Here is a 25,115-nt window from a genome sequence, read left to right as displayed (position 1 = left end):
AACAGTCACCGGAACACTTGCTTATAAACTTTGGTGACTTGGAACTTGAGCTATAGGGTTCATCTCTCCACCACTAGGCTAACACTCTTCTTGGTACTGTGTCAGAGTCACCGGGATCATGCTGTCCACTGTGGGAAACACAGACACCAGTTTCGGCTCCCATGCTGTGTCTGCAGTCCTGTTGGGTGGGGGGTCATTCCCTGGTCTTGGGTCCCTTCCTCACAGATACATCCAGTGCAGCGCGCAACTGGAGCACAGGATGGAAACCTGCAGACAACACTCTGCCCCAGGCCTCTCCTGTGAACTCAGGTCCCACTGCCTGTCCTCCACTCAGGCAGCTCACTCATCCTGGAGCCGTGAGCACCTGCCAAATACTCGGGAGAGATGACTTCTGGTTCGCATCTTTAAGGATCACTGTGCTTTGTCCTCTAAAGTACACTGTCTTCATCTTTGTTAGATATATAAGGAAGGAGGGCAACTTAGCAAGACAGAACACTTCTTTGGTAACTGACTTTTTCTAGCAAACTATCACCCAAAGAAAAAAAAGGAGCTCCTTCCTTCCTTATCTATCACAGACCATGTGTTCCATAAACCAAGCCCAACATTATTTATTTGTAAATGAAGGAGTCAAGGCTGGACTCTCATCAAATAATTAAAACAAAAACAGAAGCAAACCACTCCAGAGTGGTGAAAGGCTGAATTTCTGCTTGGCGCTGGACGCTCTGACGCGGGCTCTGAGGCCAGAGGAAGGCTAGGTGGCAGCTCTCTTTACATTGGACCACACAGAGCGCTGCATGCCCTGTGCGGCCTTCACTTCTTTCCAGTCCAGTTTGGTGTCAGGAACCTCATCCTCCGGCTCGGGGTCCTTCCTCAAGGGACCCTGCGGGGAGGCCACCACGATGGGCAGAGGACCACATTCCTCGCGAAACTCCACGACGTGCAGGCCCTTCTTATTGGCCAGCTGTTGGTGTGTTTCCTGGGCAAGGTGAAATGGAGAAATTTCTCTGTCACCTCAGCTGATGCTGGGCAAGGGCTGCATCACGTGGCTCACCTGCCGTCAAGCACTGCAGTCCCATCTCCGCCCCCCACCCTCTGCAACACAGGCACGCAGGAAAGGCCTGCGCCTCCCTCATCTTCTGAACTCCCTCAACATGTGCCATGCTGTGTCCTCAGAGGCCCCCAGGGCCTCCTTTCCCCAGGCAGGAAAGGCAGGGAAATGGGGACATTAGGGATGCCACAGGCAGCACCATGCTGGGAAACCTTAGGACAAACAACCCGATTTCTCAATTTAGGAAGCTGCAAGGAAAAAAACAAAGGTATCTCCAGATTAGAAAAGACTTTTAAAGACACAGCAAAAGCTTCTAACATATTGACCTCTTCTGCCACCTGACTCCAATTGTATAGAAACAGAACTTCTGTTTCGGATGCTAGGACAGGGTTACCTGGTGGGAGAGTGCGTGGAAGAGGCCCCGGGTGAGGTTGAGCATGTTGACAGACCCAGAGACCTTGGCGTACATGTCCTTGATCCCGATGAGCCGGCAGATGGTGATGATGGCCCTGTGGCAGTGGAGGCCGTAACCTAGGAAAGGGAAGGCCAAGTGAGACCACAGCCACTAGACCCCGTCCGCCTTCAGCTCTGGGTTGTGGGAAAGTGGTTCACCTTCCAGCTTGACCACTTCTCCCCGGCGTGACCCTTGACAACTTCCCATACTTCCAAGAGGACATGGATTTAAATGGAACAAAATTTTTATATAACCTGAGGTTACATGAAGTCACTTTTTAACCACAGAACTTTGGGTCAATGCAAATCAGGACATTTAAGAATCCTATACCCAGAGCCTGCTGGATATCTCTTGCCACAGCCTCATGACCCTAAACCCTGTCTGTTCATCCACCAGACAGGAAGGGTCACTTCTGCAGGCCTGGGGTAAGGGCCACAAGCTGTAAGAAAAGGGACATGTAACAGCTCAGAGAATGCTCGACGAAGAACGGGTCCTCAGCTCTCTCCCATTCACACTGTGCTCTTCCCCACCAGTCATCCTGAAGGCTGCAGGTGCTCCAGGCACTTTGTGCAGCTTGGCTATCTCGTATCTCCCCAAGGCCCTGACCCTGCTCAACCCTAACCTGGGCCTCTTCATTCTAGTGCTTTCAGGATGAGCAAAAACAGAGGAGAGGACAGGACTGTTGTTAACCTCTCCACTTTACCTGCAACAACAGGTAATGGATTCTGTTCATAGTTACCTCTGGGCTGCTTCTTCATCCTGATATGCGTCCTCTTAAATCTTAAAGAAATGTCATGGAATACTGCAGGGCAAAAGCACAAACACAGCGACTCAGTGGGGCCTCAGTGCCCGTGTGAACAGGAACAAGGGCGCCACACGCGCGCCTAGACAGCCAGCACACAGCAGCCAAGGCTGAAGGGCACGTTCCCCCTCACTCACTCAACGCTCCGGCTTGTTTCCATGTGTTAGAGATTTCTAAGAAAACACAAAGGTACCCACGGAGCTGGACTGCCACACACACTTGAGCAGAGTTTAAAAGACTACCCACTTACTTGTATGGTCTTCATATCGTTCTATGTAGTGTAAATAGTGAATTGCTTTGTTCTTCGCCTGAAAGAAGGAAAACAGTCGTTTAAATCTCTCGTTGAAATTGATGTTGTTGCAGATATTTCAAAGTACTTTTTACAAAACATATTTTGCCTATGCAAAAATGTCAAGGTATACTTTTAAAAGGAGTTATTTTTAAAAAGTAAATATAGTATCACCATCAAACCTTAAAAAAATGAACAATCCTTAGTACCATGAGCATGTGGTCAGTATTAACTTAGACAACTGTCTTATAGATTTAGTAAGCAACCACAAATCTGATTTTAAAAATGATGTAAAAAACACAAGTATTTCTGTAATGTTTCTTTTTTTTTTTTTTTTATGAGATAATAACCTTTACCAGCATGCTTCATGGGACAAAATACTGTATTTTTTTACAGTTCCCATGGTGTATAGCACATAGTTTATAGATCTTTTTTTGAGCGACAACAAAGAAAAAAGTGTACATACTTTTCTGAAGGCATCTATTCGTTCAGTGGCTTTCCCAACAGCAAAACCTTTAAGACAAAGTGCAAAAACATGAAAAGGAAGACAGATTTCACACATCATATACATTTTATCACATGCCAAGTTTTGGCTCCTACACTATTTCACAGCACTTCATCTCTCTACTGCCTCCCCAAAGAATGGTCATCCAAAACCAGTAAGAGCACAATACTTGCTTATCTGTTACAGGGCACTCCTGAAATATTACACTAGATAATTTATGAAATACAAGGTTACACACATAACATTATCTCTTATAAATCTTTAGACTCAATATGCTCAATTTTAGAAATCAAACATGCTATGAAAAAATAAGGCAAATAGACAGTTTTAAATCGATCAAAATAACCAGAAAGAATAGGAAAAAAATTATATGCTGCTACAGTGTAAAACCATGGTTTTACTGAACTTTTATAAGGAAGTCAGATTCTTATTAAGCAGGAAATAGAAGCAATGATCCTCCAGCTTATGAATGTCTGACCCTATGAACGGAGCTTTATCACAGTTACAGAAACGCCCCCATTACTTGCGGCCACCACTACTGATTTTGAAGACCATATTCAGCTCTAGTTTAAACTAAACAAATGAAACCATAGGGAGTCTTGGAGAAAAATATGGGTGAACTTGTTTATAACCTTCAAATGACAGCCTCCTACGCAAGACACAAAGTCAGAAGTAATGCAAGACGGACACACTTGCTCCATGAAGGTTAAAACTTCTGCGGGGGGAGGGGGAGGTGAAACTGATCAACATACCTGATGGACAAGAGCAACTTACAAAGAACTTATATTGGGCATTAAGAAGCCAATCACCTCAAAAAATAAAAAAATTAAAATAGACAAAACACATGAACTTACAAGATTTCAAAAAGGAATACTGGCCAATAAGGATGTAAATTGGTGCCCAAACTCTCACAGGAATAAAATTGAAACTAAGAGAGGAGTTTCACATATCATTGTGAGTCAGTGACGGCTGGTTCACAGCCAGGTCTGCAGGGAGGTGAAAGACAGAGGAACACAGACGGCTGCCCTGTGAGGGGACAATCCAGTGCGCTCACCCCGTCTGCGATGCACAGGGATCCAGACAACAATCCCACAGCAAACCTCCCCTAGTGCTGTGCTTGCAGTAGCGCCACAAATGACAGAAACGCTCATTGTACTTTATGGACGGTAAAAAACAGGAAACAACATGCAGCAATAGGAATAAGGATACAAAAATTATACCAGGAAACATCAAGCACTAGTGTAAAGAACCAGGCGGAATCTGTTTATACTAAAATAGGAAAATCCATGAGTACAATACTCAATACTAAGCAAGAAAAGTAAGGTGTGAGGTGATGGCTATTATACGATGCATTTCTCAACTTTCTGAAAAAGGTATACACTGAGAACATGAATACCAAACCTCTGGCAGGGCACAAAAGTAACTTAAATATAGCTTCCTTTAGCAACCCACGTCACCATACTGCTTTGGTTCTGACAGTGAGGGTATGGATCCCCCACTCCACGTCACCATAATGCTTAGGTTCGACAGTGAGGGTATGGACCCCCCACTCCACGTCACCATACTGCTTAGGTTCTGACAATGAGGGTATGGATCCCCCACTCCACGTCACCATACTGCTTAGGTTCTGACAATGAGGGTATGGATCCCCCACTCCACGTCACCATACTGCTTAGGTTCTGACAATGAGGGTATGGATCCCCCACTCCACGTCACCATACTGCTTAGGTTCTGACAGTGAGGGTATGGATCCCCCACTCCACGTCACCATACTGCTTAGGTTCTGACAGTGAGGGTATGGACCCCCCACTCCACGTCACCATACTGCTTAGGTTCTGACAATGAGGGTATGGATCCCCCACTCCACGTCACCATACTGCTTAGGTTCTGACAATGAGGGTATGGATCCCCCACTCCACGTCACCATACTGCTTAGGTTCTGACAATGAGGGTATGGATCCCCCACTCCACGTCACCATACTGCTTAGGTTCTGACAATGAGGGTATGGATCACCCACTCCACGTCACCATACTGCTTAGGTTCGACAATGAGGGTATGGATCCCCCACTCCACGTCACCATACTGCTTAGGTTCTGACAATGAGGGTATGGACCCCCCACTCCACGTCACCATACTGCTTAGGTTCGACAGTGAGGGTATGGATCCCCACTCCACGTCACCATACTGCTAAGGTTCTGATAATGAGGGTATGGACCCCCCACTCCACGTCACCATACTGCTAAGGTTCTGACAGTGAGGGTATGGACCCCCCACTCCACGTCACCGTACTGCTTAGGTTCGACAGTGAGGGTATGGACCCCCCACTCCACGTCACCATACTGCTTAGGTTCTGACAGTGAGGGTATGGACAGCCCACTCCACGTCACCATACTGCTTAGGTTCTGACAATGAGGGTATGGATCCCCACTCCACGTCACCATACTGCTTAGGTTCTGACAATGAGGGTATGGATCCCCACTCCACGTCACCATACTGCTTAGGTTCTGACAGTGAGGGTATGGACCCCCCACTCCACGTCACCATACTGCTTAGGTTCTGACAATGAGGGTATGGATCCCCCACTCCACGTCACCATACTGCTTAGGTTCTGACAGTGAGGGTATGGATCCCCCACTCCACGTCACCATACTGCTTAGGTTCTGACAATGAGGGTATGGATCCCCACTCCACGTCACCATACTGCTTAGGTTCTGACAGTGAGGGTATGGACCCCCCACTCCACGTCACCATACTGCTTAGGTTCTGACAATGAGGGTATGGATCCCCCACTCCACGTCACCATACTGCTTAGGTTCTGACAGTGAGGGTATGGATCCCCACTCCACGTCACCATACTGCTAAGGTTCTGACAGTGAGGGTATGGATCCCCCACTCCACGTCACCATACTGCTTAGGTTCTGACAATGAGGGTATGGACCCCCCACTCCACGTCACCATACTGCTTAGGTTCTGACAGTGAGGGTATGGATCCCCACTCCACGTCACCATACTGCTTAGGTTCTGACAGTGAGGGTATGGATCCCCCACTCCACGTCACCATACTGCTAAGGTTCTGACAATGAGGGTATGGACCCCCCACTCCATGTCACCGTACTGCTTTGGTTCTGACAGTGAGGGTATGGATCCCCCACTCCACGTCACCATACTGCTTAGGTTCTGACAATGAGGGTATGGATCCCCACTCCACGTCACCATACTGCTAAGGTTCTGACAATGAGGGTATGGATCCCCCACTCCACGTCACCATACTGCTTAGGTTCTGACAATGAGGGTATGGATCCCCACTCCACGTCACCATACTGCTTAGGTTCTGACAATGAGGGTATGGATCCCCCACTCCACGTCACCATACTGCTTAGGTTCTGACAATGAGGGTATGGACCCCCCACTCCACGTCACCATACTGCTTAGGTTCTGACAGTGAGGGTATGGATCCCCCACTCCACGTCACCATAATGCTTTGGTTCTGACAGTGAGGGTATGGACCCCCCACTCCACGTCACCATACTGCTTAGGTTCTGACAATGAGGGTATGGACCCCCCACTCCACGTCACCATACTGCTTAGGTTCTGACAGTGAGGGTATGGATCCCCCACTCCACGTCACCATACTGCTTAGGTTCTGACAGTGAGGGTATGGACCCCCCACTCCACGTCACCATACTGCTTAGGTTCTGACAATGAGGGTATGGATCCCCCACTCCACGTCACCATACTGCTTAGGTTCTGACAGTGAGGGTATGGATCCCCCACTCCACGTCACCATACTGCTTAGGTTCTGACAGTGAGGGTATGGATCCCCACTCCACGTCACCATACTGCTTAGGTTCGACAGTGAGGGTATGGATCCCCACTCCACGTCACCATACTGCTTAGGTTCTGACAATGAGGGTATGGATCCCCCACTCCACGTCACCATACTGCTTAGGTTCTGACAGTGAGGGTATGGACCCCCACTCCACGTCACCATACTGCTTAGGTTCTGACAATGAGGGTATGGATCCCCACTCCACGTCACCATACTGCTTAGGTTCGACAGTGAGGGTATGGACCCCCACTCCACGTCACCATACTGCTTAGGTTCTGACAGTGAGGGTATGGATCCCCCACTCCACGTAACCATACTGCTTAGGTTCGACAGTGAGGGTATGGACCCCCCACTCCACGTCACCATACTGCTTAGGTTCTGACAGTGAGGGTATGGATCCCCCACTCCACGTCACCATACTGCTTAGGTTCTGACAGTGAGGGTATGGACCCCCCACTCCACATCACCATACTGCTTAGGTTCTGACAGTGAGGGTATGGATCCCCCACTCCACGTCACCATACTGCTTAGGTTCTGACAGTGAGGGTATGGACCCCCCACTCCACGTCACCATACTGCTTAGGTTCTGACAGTGAGGGTATGGATCCCCCACTCCACGTCACCATACTGCTTAGGTTCTGACAGTGAGGGTATGGACCCCCCACTCCACGTCACCATACTGCTTAGGTTCTGACAATGAGGGTATGGATCCCCCACTCCACGTCACCATACTGCTTAGGTTCTGACAATGAGGGTATGGACCCCCCACTCCACGTCACCATACTGCTTAGGTTCGACAGTGAGGGTATGGATCCCCACTCCACGTCACCATACTGCTTAGGTTCTGACAGTGAGGGTATGGACCCCCCACTCCACGTCACCATACTGCTTAGGTTCTGACAATGAGGGTATGGACCCCCCACTCCACGTCACCATACTGCTTAGGTTCTGACAGTGAGGGTATGGACCCCCCACTCCACGTCACCATACTGCTTAGGTTCTGACAATGAGGGTATGGACCCCCCACTCCACGTCACCATACTGCTTTGGTTCGACAGTGAGGGTATGGATCCCCACTCCACGTCACCATACTGCTTAGGTTCTGACAGTGAGGGTATGGACCCCCCACTCCACGTCACCATACTGCTTAGGTTCTGACAATGAGGGTATGGACCCCCCACTCCACGTCACCATACTGCTTAGGTTCTGACAATGAGGGTATGGACCCCCCACTCCACGTCACCATACTGCTTAGGTTCTGACAATGAGGGTATGGACCCCCCACTCCACGTCACCATACTGCTTAGGTTCTGACAGTGAGGGTATGGATCCCCCACTCCACGTCACCGTACTGATAAGGTTCTGACAGTGAGGGTATGGACCCCCACTCCACGTCACCATACTGCTTAGGTTCTGACAATGAGGGTATGGACCCCCACTCCACGTCACCATACTGCTTAGGTTCTGACAATGAGGGTATGGATCCCCACTCCACGTCACCATACTGCTTAGGTTCTGACAGTGAGGGTATGGATCCCCCACTCCACGTCACCATACTGCTTAGGTTCTGACAATGAGGGTATGGATCCCCCACTCCACGTCACCATACTGCTTAGGTTCTGACAGTGAGGGTATGGATCCCCCACTCCACGTCACCATACTGCTTAGGTTCTGACAGTGAGGGTATGGACCCCCCACTCCACGTCACCATACTGCTAAGGTTCTGACAGTGAGGGTATGGACCCCCCACTCCACGTCACCATACTGCTTAGGTTCTGACAATGAGGGTATGGACCCCCCACTCCACGTCACCATACTGCTTAGGTTCGACAGTGAGGGTATGGACCCCCCACTCCACGTCACCATACTGCTAAGGTTCTGACAGTGAGGGTATGGACCCCCCACTCCACGTCACCATACTGCTTAGGTTCTGACAATGAGGGTATGGATCCCCCACTCCACGTCACCATACTGCTTAGGTTCTGACAGTGAGGGTATGGACCCCCCACTCAGCTTGGGGGTGTTGCTCTCTCAGCACACATCTTTTCCTCCCCCCACCACCTCCCCCACACACCCTTTCTGGCCCCCATCAGGGACAAGGCTAAAGCCGAGAAATCCGCGTCTCCCACTTGGGTGACAGGAACCTAGTGACCTAGGGCCATCCCTACACCCAGCAAGGTCTGCATGGCAGGAAGTTGGAGTCAGGAGCCAGAGCCAGGCACTGCAGGTGGGATTCTGGCATCTCAGCCACTATAAAGGATGATGTGCACACATTGTACAACATTCACTGCACATATTTTTTAAAAAGGCCAAAATTTTAAATGATTGGCAGACTAACTCATTGGACTAGACACTGTTAACTTGTTCAGTGTAGTTTTTAGCTTTTTCTTCACAGACATCTTTTAAAAAACCGGGATTATGTACAGGCTTAAATAAAAGTTCCTCTTTTTGACTCAGTATTGTTTTGTAAGTAACTTTCTCATTTCACATATATTGCCAAGGCAATGTTGTAGTCTTCCATAATTCTTTAATAGCTATAGAATATTATTATACTGTATAGTTACACTGTTTTATAACCACAAGCCTTTTAAACATTTAGTGCTTGTCCCCTAATTTTTCACTAATATTCATAACACATCATTAAGTCTTTTAAGACATCTGATGTTGGGGAAGGAATTCGGCCTGGTGCAGGGGTGGGGAGCATCCAGCCTACAGCCTGGGTAAGGGCTGCAAAATCACTTGATCTGGCATCTGCATACAGGACTCAAAATTCAATGAAACTATAGCACGCTAATTTTTAATAGATACTTTTGTATGGTCCATGAATAATGTTATAAATCTCCAAATGGCCCTCAGAACAAAGGGTTCCCTACCCCTACCCCTGGAGTGGTTCAAAAACTGGCTCTATGCCTAATCCTACACTGGGGTGCCTGGGTCTGATTCCCAGCTCTAGCAGACCCTGGGAGGCAGTGTGGACTGTGCCCCAGCTCTGGGCTCCAGCCCAGGTGCTGCAGGCATGTGGGCAGTCAGTTAGGGGATGGGAGCTCTCTCTGGGTCCACATGACTGTGTCTCTCAAAGAAAAGAAAGCATCTAACGCCTCCAGAGGAACAATTAAGACATAGGAAGACTGATCCTTTCTTTAAGGGATTTCCCAGCTTACCATAGGTTAAACCACTAAGGCTTTAAACCCAGGGTCCCCGCACAGCCACCACGCCCTCTCACCTGCCGCTCCGTTCCCGTTGCCCACTGCCACCAGCACCCGGACGGACCTCTTCCTGCCCTCTTTGGCTGTCATATTGAAAACATTCCTCACCTAGAAGACAAAATGTCCCTCTACCATCACCTTAGGAAAATTCTGAGGGAGGCCCCCAGAGGGAACTGTCTGATTTACTCTCTCCCCTTCTCACTACACACTCACCACCCCCACACGATGACTCGGCACATTTTATCCCCAATTCTGTCAGTTCAAGTAAAATGTCTCCAAAAGGAAGCCTCCCTCAGACTGCTTCATGGGGAACAAACGGAAAAGACTTTCTCTCCCAGTTCCACAGGGTTCTGGGAATGTTCAGCTGACTTTATCGCAACAGGAATTTTGAAACTACGCAACAGAGTTATCTTAATGAATGGCCCTTTACTGCTGATTGAACTTTATCTTAATGAGTATATGCAAGAAAGAAAACAGCTGCTGATTAACCTTGAACATTATTTATTACTGATAAGACACTGTCCAGAATCAGAGATGTTAAAACATACAGTGCATTTTATGGAAATGATCGCACAGGACTGGAACTGTGAGGCTCAACTGAGACAGGAGACACGGTGGTCGCTGCTGCTGCTGAGCTGCAGGCCATCTCGGAGTCCAGGCCTGTGTGAGGCAGGGCTGGGATGGCTGGCCGCTCATGCAGCAGGCAGCTCCCCACTCTTGGTGGTCCCTTTAAGGTAGGGTTAAAAGCAAAAGGAGCCTGAAACCACTGCCATGGACAATCGGATAGGAGATCATTTGCATGCATCAGGATTCTTTAAAAGGACAGACTTACAAATGCTAACAGCTGGGATGTCCAAGACAAAAAATGACACAGATCTCATTTCTACCATGCAATGAGAATGAGGCATGAGATGAGGCAAGGCTGGGCCACACGCTCAATAATCATCCCGCAAAAACAGTTAACAGTATTTAAGAAGCAAGCAGCATCGGCTCAAGAGGCAGTTGACTATTTCAGATAATGTCCTACAAAGACTGAAGCTACCTGGGCTACACTGCTGTGCCAAGGTCTGCAGGCAGCCCCGAGAGCACTGCCCTCAAGCACTGATGATTCACGGTTAACGCTCAGCTTCCTGCGGCTGCTCCCTATATACATGTGGCCGATAACGCAAGGACAGACTGGTAACGCTACTTCAGCTTCAGGAAGACGGAAACAAGCAGCATCCCCAAATTCTGCTGTTAACTTTACACAGCCACCTTGGTAGTTCCTCCCGGCAAGGGCAGCAGTTGGGGCCAGCTTGCAACACCAGCATCCTGTACCATAGTGCGAGTTTGAGTCCTGGCTGCTTCACTTCTCATCCAACTCCCTGCTAACAGGCCTGGGAAAGCAGTGGACGATGGGCTGAGTGTTTGGGCCCCTGCACACATGTGGGAGATGCAGATGGTGTTCTGAGCTCCTGGTTTTAGCCTAACCAGCTCCGGTCGTTGCAGCCATTTCAAAGTGAATCAGCGGACAGGTGTCTGTTTCCCTCTCTGTCTCTGGCCCTCTCACCCCTCCTTCTCTTTGTCACTCTGCCTTTCAAATAAATGGATCTTTTAATTTTTTTTTTTTTATTTTAAAAGGACAGCAGTTGGGACAATCATTATCAATAACTACAATTAAAGTTCCATTATTCCCTAGCAGAAGTCAGCTGCGGGTCTCCAAGACAGCTGTGCACCAAAGGCCTTTCCCCGGGGGCTGCCCTGCGCCCACCCCTGCCCCTCCAAAGGCTTAAGCGGTGTCAGACTCAGCATGCCTACCTCCAGGACACGCGTATCAAAATCCTCGTACGTTTCTGCAAGGAGAGGAAACAAGATAAAGATGTCTGTCCCACCTACAGATGAAGGTGTTCTCCAACAGACACCATCCACACTTTGGGGTGAGGATCTCACAATCTTGGGGACCATGCCCTGGACCCCACCATTACTCAGACTGTTCCAGCAGCATATTCATGAACTCAGTCCCCAACCTCCCTGAATGCAGCCACACCCTCCTGCCGCTTCAGCACTCACACTCGTGGAGTGCCAAGACAACAGTCTCCCAGCTCCCAGCACCCCTAGGTCCCTGCCCCCGGGTGGGTGGGGGGTCTCGTAACCTTTCCCACTCAGCCAGGACCTCATCTGAGTCTGCAAAACTCCTCGGCTTACTCACTCCTTTCTTTCTCCAGCCCTGAGTCCACACGGCCACCTGGCCACCCCTGGCCCGCTGGGGCACCTGCACAGAGGGCAAAGTGCACACTCGGGCTGCCACAGATCCACAGCCTCCCAGTCAGCCAAGTCCTCCCTGCTCTTTTACTGTAGCCTCTGCTCACCACAGCAGCTATTTTGTGCTCTGTGTCCTATTACATTTTTTCAGAGCTTTTTATTGTAGAGGATTACAGCTCAACAGCACACACCGGTCAGCTTCAGCCAGCATCCACTCAGGGTCAATGCCCGCTCCAAGCTCTGCCCAGCACCTTCCCCATGGGGTGGCTCTGAAGCCACGGCCAGCTTTCCCACCCCCACATGCGAGAGGATTCTGGCAGCTATGCTCATCATCAATGCCCTCACTCTCAGCAGGTGACTCCAGCGCTTTCTCAGACACCACTCAGCAGCCACACGGCTCAGGTGAGGCTCTGCCCTGCCCTGCCTTTGTGAACTCACACACCTAGACACTGGATTGGGGCTCTCACTAGGGACCTAGCACATGGATTCTCTTCTCCCCCTCCCACAGCTTCAGCCTCTGACAGAAACGTTTGCTCCACTCCAAGCAAGTTCACCTTGATCTTTCTGTCCCTGCCTCTCTCTTCTTCCTGAAGCCAAACTTCCCCAGAAGGCAGCCAAGCTGGTGCCCTGGTGCCTATTTCTTCTACCCACTGGTAAGAGCTTTTCAGATGATTTCCACTTCTTTCCGTACTCAGGGGAGGAGAGCTCTTGTTTGCTCACGGCTTAAGACTCTTCAGTCTTGGGTTTCATGCAGACCTTGATGGGACCCAATGACTGCTTGGCTGACTTCCGAGACTGAGAACGGCGTTGCCAAGGCCTGGGGTTCCACGGGGACCCCTGCGGCCCACTGCTGGGAAGTTGTCCCATCGGCAGCTGCTATACAGCCATGGTGTCCATCACATTTCTGGCTCTGAGAGGCCATGTGATAAAGCCTCTGGAAACCCAGGGCCTTGCTTGCTATCTCCTGCGAGGCTCTGCACCTCTAGCATTCTGCAAGATGCAGCTGAGATAACACCATGAGGAGTTATTTCAAAGAGGCACAAATCACCTTTTGGAAAAAGGTAATCTAAATAGACACGTAAGTAAAATCATTCCAAGGAAATTATGAACTACAAGTACTCTCTCACACAGAGGCAAGGAAAACCAGAACTCCGCTACCTCCATTGGGACCAGGGTCAGGGGGCCCAAGACTGACGCCTCCCCAGGTGTTGCCGCTCCAGCCTCGCTCCCGCGTAACCTTCATCTTCCTCCTCCGGTCCCACTCTTCCCTCTGCTGGAGCATGTCGGCCTCGACCTTCGCCTGCTCCTCCTTGCTTCTTTGGCCAATGGTCTGCACTGCTCCATTTCTCATAAGAGGGACATTCAGACCAGGCCAGAGGAAACCAGAACGCCCTAAGGATTTAACAAGATGCACAAGTAAAAATTTGTAAAGTCTTTAATGTTAAAATGTGAGGCACAGCATCATACAGAGATAATGAATAACTGTCAGTGAGATCTGATCAAGGTCTCTTAGCCCTATCCAAATTTTAAATGTAACTACTACGTGAACTAGTCATTCTATTTCACAGTATTACCTAGAGAGACACTCACACGTAAGTAAGTATACAAGGCTCATGTGTGCTGGACAGAATGATCACGAAAACATTACTTGTAAAAGCCAAAAACCCAAGGAATCTAGCTCTCCGGCAAAAAGGAACGGTTGCTGCTCTCGGAAAGCAAGAACCGTCCCAGGCAATGCCACAGGGCTACGTCATGACTCCCTGTCTGTGGAACTTCTCCCCAGGATCCCAAGGCAGCACGCAGGCCACCTAGCCCGACTCACGGACTGTTCATGAGAAACTGGTAAAACACCCCCAAACCACTCGTGGCAGGAACAGGACATCCAGACCGCAGAGAGGACTCACCTTCCCCGATGATCTGGCCCCTGTTCAGATCCTTTCTTTTCTTCTTCTTGGTTCTTTTGCCTCTGCCTTTTCTTGCTCCAGCACCAGTCTCTGCCAACGCGCCTTTCCAGAGCTCATCCGCTGTCACTGGAATGAAACAGGATTTTAAAAACTGCAAGTCTCAAGCAACCATCTGTGATCACCGGCTGAGCACGCAAAGCCAGAAGAGGCCAACTTCATGCCCATCACTGAGGCAAGGAAAGCGAAACAGAATCACCCTTTGCCTGAATCCTGTGCTTACACTTGGGATGCCCAAGAGGAGAAAACCCCATCACTCCCCTCAACAAGAGATGGACAACAGCTAATTATACTTTCTTACCAGTAGATCTGCTTCTCTGACAGGCTATCAGTCATGGTACAGTGTCTTCCCTGTCCTTTCACCTCCATCGAGATAATCAATAATTAACCTTCCTAAATACAGCTAAGTCCAAATGCACAGCAACATGCCCGGCTGATCCCAGATAGCGTAAGGATTGAGGCTGTGTGCTCTGCTCTGTAAATGCCTGAAGCACCCATTTGCTCTTAGCCAAGATGATCAAATCACCTTGAACTCCAGTCAGAGTCTACTCAGTACCAGAATGAGTACCAGGGATCTGATAGTTGACTTTGGATGTGTGTGTGCATTCCTCAGATGATACTCGTCTTTTATACGGCATGTGGACCGTGGCAGGGCCAGCCTAACCCCATCTGCGAATTCCTATCATCCACAAATTCCATCAGTATTTTGCCTTTGAACCTGTAAGATATTTAAATTCTTTACTTTTGACCATTACTGAAATTTTTCTTGGGGTAGCATTATTGATTGGATTTAAATTCTGCCTTCTTAAGGACTTGCAGCCTTTCACTATGCACATGGATTTCATACTCACAGGCTCTATCCCATTACCAACTTATTGAATCATCAGAGCCTCACAAATGCTGTTCCAGTAAAAACTCTTCAGATACCTACAGGAGAATCTGTTCACCTGAACTACTCAACACTTCCGGAAGACAAACACATGTCTTCATTCTCCCTTCACACTTAGAGCTTAAAAACTACCTGCTTGCATCTTAAAACATCTTACTTTGATCCTGAGGTAGGTAACTTCAAAAGGAAACATGTTTTGGGTTTATAATATTTTTCAGTACTTTGTGTCTATATAGTATGCCGTTTTCAAACTATACTTCCACATTACAACCAATCTTGATAGTGAGGCTGAGAGAAAGTGAGATTCTACACACCCTGCTACTGTGTGCATTTCTGATCAAAACAAAGGGTGAAGTTCCACCTTCAGTCAAAATCAACTCACACAACAAGATCACAGCTAAAGACAAAAGCACCAACCTCAAACTGAACTACTGGCAGAGTTCGCTGTTTTATTGCTTAGATAATGGCCCATATAAATTTTACCAAAAACGTGAACATTCACTTGTAATGGAATTACTACGAGATCGACAAATTACAACGTTTTCCTTCACTTAGAATAAGTAAATTACTCATTAATGCTAAAAAGGAATTGGGGCTGGTACTGTGGCAATGCTCATTAAGCCATCGCTGGTGATGCTGGCACGCCATCCTGCGGTGCTGGTTCAAGTCCCAGTTGCTCCAGTTCCAACCCAATTCCCAGCTCATGTGCCTGGGAAACCCGTGGAGTTCCTGGCTTCTGGCTTCAGGTTGACCTAGTCCTAGCTGTTGCTGGCGTTTGGGAAATGAACCAGAAGGTGAAAGATCCAGTCCCACTCTGCCTTTCAAATAAAAATAAATTAATAACTTTTAAAATATGCAAAAAGGTGTTTTTAGAACAGGCTAATCACTATTCAAAAAATAAATCTCAAGGTCTATAAATCAGATACAGGCAATTTAATATACAAAGTCAACTCTTACGAAAAAACTGAGACCATGAGCACCGAGGGGAACGACTCAGGGCTCCAACTCTGTCTGTCTTTTCTCATCAATCCTAAACCCACATGTGCAACTAAGACTCATTTAAAAAAAAGACACTGCTAAGTCCCCTACTCCGGGTCCTCCTTTCTGCTCTGCTGTGAAGTGATCTCCTTACTAGAAGACTTCCCAATTCCGGTGATCTGTTGTTACACCTGAGTCACAGTGCTGCTCGGAGCAGGACACAGAGAAGCAGGGCACACTGCTGCATGTCACACAGCACACTCAGTATTTCTGTGTCTGTAAAGAATAAGGCAGTGTGCTGCTTCTTTGTCCGCACTACCCCCTGTAGTTACTGAATATTCTAAAAGGATCAAGAACTGTCTTTATAATCCGAACTTCTTTTATTCTCTCTAATGCAAATGGCGAATTCACCCCAAATCAGATGGCCTGTCTGTTCAACTCAGTAAGGCACAAGTAAACACAGTGCATGGGCCGCCTTCTGCGTGTGAGTCTAGATCAGTAGGGACTGGGCCCCCGCGAGGGCATTCAAGTAAAGCCCTCTTCCTCGAAGCACAGCTGGCAGCACACAAAGGCACATCTTCGATAGCACATCACAAACTTACCACAACAGCACCAACTCATGTAAGCAGGAAAAAAATCAAGAGACAAAAACACCTTTTCTTTTCCTGCTTCGTGAAGTGGGATGACTGTGGCCACAATACATACGCTTAGTGAAGAAACTGTAGGGTCTGTGCTGCTGGCCCGGCAGGCTGCAGGGAGGAGAAACCCAGCACTGTGTCTGCAACGCACGGCTCAGGCTGGCGTCCCAACGGCTGTCTCGGCGTCCCCACGACGACGCAGAGGCTGTGGGCAAGGGAACACAACCGTTGACTTAGATACTCCTGGGCCACAGATCAACTACCAGCACCAAGCAATCATCTCCAGGCAAATCAAGTCATCAAAATCCTGAGCTTAGAAGAACCATCTTTTTGAGGACACTCTGAAAACAACCTTTGACTGGTACCAAGAGTGTCCATCCTGGAGAAGTTACAGTTCATCCACATAACAGAGCTGTCTAAAGGAAGCAGGTGTGTCCACCTCAGGGTCTGCATTGCACGAACCCAAGCTCAGCAAGGGCTGCTCTGAGCCAGCAGCGCCCTCTGCTGTTTGCATCTAGGCAGCATGCGGAGGTGGGAAGACCCTGGCGTGACCTGGTTAGAAGAGCAATAAGAGCAAGGTGCAGAACAGTGACTGGAGTTACCTAACTTTTACGTTCAAAAAGCAAGGTGAGAGGTGTCAGAGTCTTTTCCAGACTAACCCGAGCAGTATATACAAGCAACTGATAATAACGACTGCCTATAGGGAAGAAAAACGCAGTTGAGGTTGGGTATGAGGGGCTCGTGCTTTTCTATTTTTTTTAATTCTTCTCACCATTTGCACATATGATTTAAAAAAATCCTAAAACAGCCCGTGCTGGCCACAGTCACTGGACTGATGCTATGGGCAGCAGTGTCCTGGGAGGTGGAGGTCAGGGAGAAGGCTGGACAGAGGAGCAGTCCAGCAAGAACAGCATGCGCCCCAGCTCTGAGTGTCGCTAGGCAGCCCAAGACTGCAGGGAAGTGACAGAGCTGAGGACCGGCCCTGGAGGGAAAAGCTAACTTTGCCACAGTGGTTTTTTTCAAGGCTAAGCAAGGTCACGGAGAAGCCAATAACAGCTGTTCCTCATCACAGCGGGCCAACACCAGGCAGGCTCAATGGTGAGACAGGGACAATCTGGGGGGATATCGGGGGAAAAGCAATACTGAATGGCTCCAATAAGCTATCAAAAAAGCTCCGCTGCATATGGATACTGAAAATAGAGGAATGGTCTCTTTTGCATCTCTAAAGACCATTTAATCCCACCCCTTCATTTCAGAACAGGGAAGCACAGGTCCACACAGTTAGGGATCTGCCCAAGAACAGAAGACTGGTTAACAATGGGACTGAAACACCAACCACAAATCCAGAGGAATTATTCAGATACATGGCAGCAGACCTCAGAAGACACACAAACCTATGCGCTCACTGAAGAAATCACTAAATAAAAAGTGAGGCAAGCGCAGTGGCTCACCTGGCTAATCCTATACCTACAAGCACCAGCATCTCATATGGGCACCAGTTCATGTCCCAGCACTCCAGTACCCATCCAGTTCCCTGTTTACAGCCTGGGAAAGTAGCAGAGGAGACCCAGAAGAAGCTCCTGGCTCCTAGCTTTGAATTGCTCAGCTCTGGCCACTGGAGCTATTTGGACAGTGAACCAGCAGATGGAAGATCTCTGTTTCTGTAAATCTGCTTTTCCAGTAAAAATACATAAATCTTTAATTAATTAATTAATTTTTAAGATTTATTTATCTTTATTGTAAAATCAGATAATACATAGAGGAGGAGAGACAGAGAGGAAGATCTTTCTTCCGATGACTCACTCCCCAAGCGACCACAACAGCTGGAGCTGAGCCAATACAAAGCCAGGAGCCAGGAGCTTCATCCGGGTCTCCCATGCGGGTGCAGGGTCCCAAGGCTTTGGGCCGTCCTCGACTGCTTTCCCAGGCCACAGGCAGGGAGCTGGATGGGAAGCGAGCCCACCAGGATTAGAGCCGGCGCCTATATGGGATCCCAGCGCGTACAAGGCAAGAACTTTAACCGCTAGGCCACTGCGTTGGGCCCTGGGATAGCTTTTCTTGTGGCAGAGAAACAGCCAAAGCAGAAGCAGGGAGTGGTTCTTTGTGCCTCTGCTCTGAAGTGACATGCACTGCCACTTCTGATCCAGGTCTGTGTTAACGGCATGAGAAAACAGCAGAGCACGGCTCAAGACCTTGGGCCCCTGCAGCCATGTGGGAGACCCAAAGAAGCTCCTGGCTTCTGGCTTTGGACTGGCCCAGCTGTAGCTGTTGCAGACCTTTGGGGAGTGGACCAGCAGATGGAAGACCTCTTTCTCTGTACTTGAACTTGAACTCTGCTACCACAAAATATCCGAGAAACACTCTGGGGACTCCAGGCCTTTTCATTACAAACAGTGTGTGTCATTCACTTAGGAAACTATGGAAATGGCAGTTAGACCCATGAGCCTCACCACTGCTGAGCGAAGTCTTCAACGCCAGAACAGAAGCTGCTGGGAAGGTGTGGAGAGAAAGCTGTCTGGACCATGACAGACCTGTAAGTTTCAAAGAAAACATTGTAAAGACACATTTCTACACACTGGGGCTGGGGAAGGGACATTTTAAACAGTAACACATAAGATTAATGTCTACAGAATAAAGGACCAATCACAGGTGAGTGGTTCTTAAAGACCACTTGCCAGGTAGCTGGCATCACACATCTTCTCCGTTCACCGCACATCCCGCCAGTTACCAAGCCCTACAGCCTACTCCTCAAAAACTGGCCAACCTGTCAGCTGCCTCTCTCCTCTGCGACCCCTGTGCCTCGCTTTCTCTTCAGTCACAGGGCACCAGCAGACTCCTAACAGGTCTTCCTCCTGCTTGCAGTCTCTCCCCATTGAACTGGCCACCTTCCTACACTAACAGGCACCTCACTTCACAGCCCTGAGAGCTCACTCTTTGGTTCCCAGTGACCGGTATGGCCTGCAATAGTCCCACAGCCCTGAGTATCCGCTCCAGCCGCCCGCCCCTCTCCACTCTCTCCACCAGCCTTGCCCAAAGCAGTCAGTCCTACCACGCTTGTCTAAAATGCCACCTTCTGGGCACAGCTTCCTGATCCTGCACCATCCCTTGCTCCCTGCAGATGAAACCCTTGCAAATCATGTCTCTGGTAAGGACTCTGATCTAGAAAATACAAATAACTCTTGGGCCCAACACAGTAGCCTAGTAGCTAAAGCCTTGCCTTGCGAGTGCTGGGATTCCATGTGGGTGCTGGTTTGTAACCCGGCTGCTCCACTTCCCATCCAGCTCCCTCTACTGCCCCTGGGAAAACAGTGGGACACAGCCCTAGCTGTTTGGGCCCCTGAACTCACTTAGGAGGCCCAGAGGAAAGTGCTGGCTCCTGGCTGCAGTCTCGGCCAGCGCTGGCACTTCTGGCCATCTGGGGAGTGAAGCAGCAGGTCGAAGATCTCCAGTTCACCCCCTCTCTCTAGCTCTGCCTTTCAAATAAATAAAACCTTTTTTTTAAAGACGGTAACACGAAGTTACCAGCTGATCCAACAACTCCATTCCTAGACATATACACAAGAAAATACATACATAAAAAACACCGCACACAAAAGCTTTTACAAATAGTAGGCACAATCGTCAAAAAGTGGACACAATCCAGATGTCCAACAACTGCAGAATGGGTAGAAAGAAGGTGTGTTCCTGTTAACTAGACAGCACCTGCTCATGAAAAGTAATGAAGCACCAACACGCACCACTGCAGCCCAGGGGAAACTTGCAAACGTCACGACTGAGCCACCTTAGCCACAAGGGAAAGGATGCTACATGCTTTCATTCACTGAATGTGTTTAGAACAAGCAGACTACGCATGGAAAATAGATTAATGACTGCCCAGAGCTGGTGGCAACACAGAACTGAGAGGGTTATGAACATGTTCTGAACTTGTGCACAGCTCTATAAAAATACTTATTTAAAAAAAAAACAATGGGTTAGCATGATGACTCAGTGGCTAAATCCTCCCCTAGCACATCAGAGATTCCATACAGGCACAAGTTTGTATCCCTGCTGCTCCACTTCCCATCCAGCTCCCTGCCTGTGACCTGGGAAAGCAGTTGAGGACGGCCCTAAGCCTTGGGACCCTGCACCCACGAGGGAGACCCAGAAGAAGCTCCTGGCTTCAGATCAGCTCAGCTCCGGCCGTTGCAGCCAGCTGGGGAGTGAGCCAGTGGACGAAAGATCTTTCTTTCTGTTTCTCCTTCTCTCTGTAAAACCTGCCTTTCCAGTAAAAATAAATCTTTTTTTAAAAAAAATCATTCAAATGAACACTTTAACTGGGCATATGCAAATTACACCTCAATAACAGTACTCCCCCCCAAAAAAAATTAGACATAGTGAGACATTAGACAAGCTTTGATGCCAAGTGGTGTTGCGTGCAAACCTGCAAGTGCTGTCGGTTTCATCTCGAGCGGGATCTCAGCCCCCATTTCCCTCATCTGAAAGCGGGAGTAACAAGAGTGTCTCTTCACAACCTAAGGTGTCGAGCACGTGAAGAGGGGGTATAGGCGGAACCTAGCGGCCATAGAGCAGGTGCCCCCCTGGTTATAGGAACCCGGCTGGAGGGGCTTGAGAAAGCAGACGTGGAATGCAATGTCCATGCAGGCCTGCCGCCACAGAGCTGCCGGGAAGGAAATTTTCGGTTTTCAGGGGAGATGATTCGATGCAACATCCCTCCACAGGAGGGGTCCAGGGAAGGGACCGACCATCACCAGGCGGGTCCTAGAGGTCCCAGTTCCGCACAGACTGTCCTTGCCCGGGCTGCACGGCCCCAGCAGGGTCACCCTGCCCTGGACGCTGTGGGTGGCCGGGAAGGCGGCGCTGGACCCTGGGTCCCTGTGTGGGACCCTCGCCAGTCCAGGAGAAAACGTGGTAAACCGGTCTACCGTCCACTTAGAGACCAGGGGACGCACAGCCCAGGGAGGGAGGTCACACAGAGCACTCGGCGGGACGGGGGCCCGGTGTGAGGAGCCACGACCCCTTCCGCGTCCCAAGCCAGCCCCGAACCCGCATCCCCGGCACCCCGGCTCTCACCCGCCGGCACGCCGCACAGGGCGGGCAGGCAGCGCGCGGCCAGCACCGCGGCCGCCATGCTGGAGCCGGCCAAGCCCTCCAACCTCCGCTCGGGGAAGCCTTGTCCACCGGCTACCGCGGCTGCTCCTCGGCCGACGGCGGGCCCCGGCCCGCGGCCCAATTCCTACGGCCCTCGGCGCGGGCGACGGTGGGAGAAGGTCAGCCCGGGCGGGACACAACCTGGGCGGAATCCGGCACTCCGCGGACAGCCTGGATGGGGTCCTCGCGTTAGGACCCGTGGGTGGGGCTGGGGCGGGCCGGGTGTGGGCGGAGTCAGGCGTTGGAAGTGTGAGTGTGAGTGTGTATGTGTGTGTGTGTGTGTTCGTTCCTTCCTGATGCTAATACTTGCTCACACACGCCTATCTCAGTCTGGGGCCATCGTTTGAGGGTGTTTTGTTGTAATTTTACTTATTGACTTGAGAGACAGACATGCCATCAGCCAGCAGCTGCCAGGACCTGGGCTGGACCAGGACCACAGTCCAGGGCTCCCACGTGGGCGGCAGGGACCCAGGTACTGAGCCATCATCTGCTGCTCCCCCCGGGGTGTGCATGAGCAGGGAGTCCCTCGGCCATGACCCCTGCAACACGGGAGGAGCAAGGACACGGGGTGTCCTGGAAAAGCCTGCGGCTCTTACTCAGCCGTCCAGGTTCTGAATGTGGTATTAGAAAGTAAGAACAGAGGAAAAGTAGAAGGTCGTGACAGGTTAGACTATCAAGATTAGGGCAGGGCCCAGCGCGATAGCCTAGATACTAAAGTCCTCGCCTTGCACACCTGGGATCCCCTATGGGCGCCGGTTTTAATCCTGGCAGCCCCACTTCCCAACCAGCTCCCTGGTTGTGACCTGGGAAAGCAGTTGAGGACGGCCTAAAAAGCCTTGGGACCCTGCACCCACATGGGAGACCTGGAGGAGGCTCCTGGCTGCTGGCTCTTGGCTTCAAACTGACTCAGCTCCGGCCATTGCAGCCACCTGGGGAGTGAATCAGTGGACAGAATATCTTTCTGTTTCTCCTCCTCTCTGTATTATCTGACTTTCCATTTAAAAAAAAAAGATTGGGGCATTTCCTCTGACCCTTTTTCTGTTTTGTCTTGTTGAAGCAGACAACCTATTGCATACCCACCTATTTTGGAATGCACTGCTACTTTCAATGCCCATATATGTAAATCACTATATTTATATATATACATATATATAACTTGTTGCCCTGGATACAGATTCCCATGCCTCCTCTCTTCCCCTCCCTCTTCCTCTCCTCCCTCCCTCTATTCTATTTGTCCCCAGGTTATTACACTGGCATAGTCATTTGTTTCACTGTTACAGGCTTAATTTCTTATATATATACATATATATGTATATGTATATATGTATCATGATATTACAAAAGTAGAAAAAGGAAGAAAATAATCATAAATAGTGATGAGAATTCTGCGATTTGGTGGTAGAGACACGTGCTGTGGACTGTTATTTCTCAATATGCTAGTTTCCGTGGTAGAGTTGGCAGTTTGCGTGTGTGTCCTTTCACGATTGCAACTACATGAAGAGAGCTGAGCATTTTGACTTCCCTGGTAAAGGTGTCCACATCCTATCAGGGTACTTTGATTGGATACCCAGCTGGGACTCCTGGTTCCAGCGACCTGCTCATGCAGACCCCAGGAGGCAGCATGTGTTGGCTCAAGGAATGGGATTACTGCCACCCCCAGGGGACCCAGCACCCTTGGGGGCATGTGAGAACTGAAACAACAGGTGCCTTCTCTCTCTCTCTCTCTCTCTCTCTCTCTCTTTCCCTTACCCACGCCCTGCCCACTCCTCACAGGCACATTTCTTTTTTTTATATATAAAGATTTATTTTTATTACAAAGTCAGATATACAGAGAGGAGGAGAGACAGAGAGGAAGATCTTCTGTCCAATGATTCACTCCCCAAGTGCGCCGCAACGGGCCGATGCGCGCTGATCCGAAGCCAGGAGCCAGGAACCTCTTCCAGGTCTTCCAGGTCTCCCACGCTGGTGCAGGGTCCCAAAGCCTTGGGCCGTCCTCGACTGCTTTCCCAAGCCACAAGCAGGGAGCTGGATGGGAAGTGGAGCTGCCAGGATTAGAACCGGCGCCCATATGGGATCCCAGGGTGTTCAAGGCGAGGACTTTAGCCGCTAGGCCACGCCGCCGGGCCCAACAGGCACATTTCTTGTAAATACATAAATGAAGGAAGATAAGTTGCAGGCACTTACCAAGTCAGCTGCTTCAGGATGCTTGGGAACATGCAAGACCAGCTAAACCCAGGAGCAGGGGTTCACTCCACACTCCACACTTCCCTTTGCTATGGAGTGGGATCCTGAGCTAGAAACAACTCTGGGGAAAATACCATAATGGCAATTGAAGCATTCTGTAGTAGTTGTTTTGGCAGAAGCGTTGTAGATAAGAAGATCCATATCCAGAATTGACGGTGTTGTACCTCCCAAGATACAACTGGCCCACTGTTACCATCCTACTGTCAGAGCTGGCTGAGTCCCAGTGATGTCACAGCACTGGTGCCTGCTGTCCAGGCTGGCCCTGGCAAGCCTGGTCATAACCTCCCTCCCCAGCCCTTTATCTACAGGTCCGTTCGGCCAGAAAAGAAAACTGGCATCTATAGATGGGTTATTCTACCCACCTTGTTAAGATCCTCCTCCTTTAGAAAGCATTTGCATGAGAACAGTCACTGAAATCTCTCCTCGTCTTCCCCACACATTGTCAGCAAGTTTCTGATATGTCCCTGATTAGGCATCTGCCCATCCAGCCATGCCACTAGCCACAGTCCCTGGGAGAGCCTAGATCCATGCTTAGTCAGCAAAATGAACCACCAGCTGTACTGCTCTAAGATGTTCCTACTGGGGGGAGTCCCTTCCCACTACACTTCAGAATCAGCCCAGAATGGGGTGGTAGGACTATAACTGTCCATTCAGGCAGTACCTGGGGGTCATGCACAGTGGGTAAACCAAGCCCAAGAATTTTCTTCAGGAGAGCAAGTACCAAGATTAGGGGAGAGCCGTACCAGGCTAAGTCGAAGCATCCACGGGTGTGAGCAAGATCTGGGGATGGGAGCAGGCTTGTGGAGTGAGGAGCTATGAGGTCTGCCCTGCTAGGCTGCAGCTCCCACTGGTGAGCATAAGAGCCGGGCAGAGTGCAGCCCC

The 25,115-nt window shown here is 49.7% G+C and overlaps 1 protein-coding gene across 1 annotated transcript; it reads right to left on the bottom strand.

Annotated features, from left to right (window-relative positions):
- Nucleotides 1-596: 596 nt before the first annotated feature.
- Nucleotides 597-22,188, bottom strand: MRPS5 (mitochondrial ribosomal protein S5). The gene is made up of 12 exons (XM_004590752.4): nt 21,912-22,188; nt 19,292-19,372; nt 16,909-17,046; nt 14,280-14,405; nt 13,534-13,767; nt 11,932-11,966; nt 10,152-10,242; nt 3,060-3,106; nt 2,555-2,612; nt 2,242-2,304; nt 1,443-1,579; nt 597-976 (listed from the first exon to the last, which is right to left on the bottom strand). Exons 1-12 carry the CDS (start codon nt 21,967-21,969, stop codon nt 752-754), a joined length of 1,293 nt encoding a protein of 430 aa, XP_004590809.1. The 5' UTR covers nt 21,970-22,188; the 3' UTR covers nt 597-751.
- Between the last annotated feature and the right edge of the window lie 2,927 nt (nt 22,189-25,115).

Source organism: Ochotona princeps, chromosome 8, assembly GCF_030435755.1.
Source record: "Ochotona princeps isolate mOchPri1 chromosome 8, mOchPri1.hap1, whole genome shotgun sequence".
Taxonomy (NCBI): Eukaryota; Metazoa; Chordata; class Mammalia; order Lagomorpha; family Ochotonidae; genus Ochotona; species Ochotona princeps.
This window is presented reverse-complemented; position numbering and strand designations above follow the sequence as displayed.

What these genes read in the sequence shown, in the direction of transcription:
- MRPS5 (XM_004590752.4), bottom strand. Translation starts at nt 21,969, where the DNA reads ATGGCGGCCGCGGTGCTGGCCGCGCGCTGCCTGCCCGCCCTGTGCGGC. An exon ending in TTGATACGCGTGTCCTGGAG is followed by an intron (nt 10,243 to 11,931) that starts GTAGGCATGCTG and finishes TTTGTCTTCTAG; the next exon opens with GTGAGGAATGTTTTCAATAT. An exon ending in TCCACGCACTCTCCCACCAG is followed by an intron (nt 977 to 1,442) that starts GTAACCCTGTCC and finishes CACCTTGCCCAG; the next exon opens with GAAACACACCAACAGCTGGC.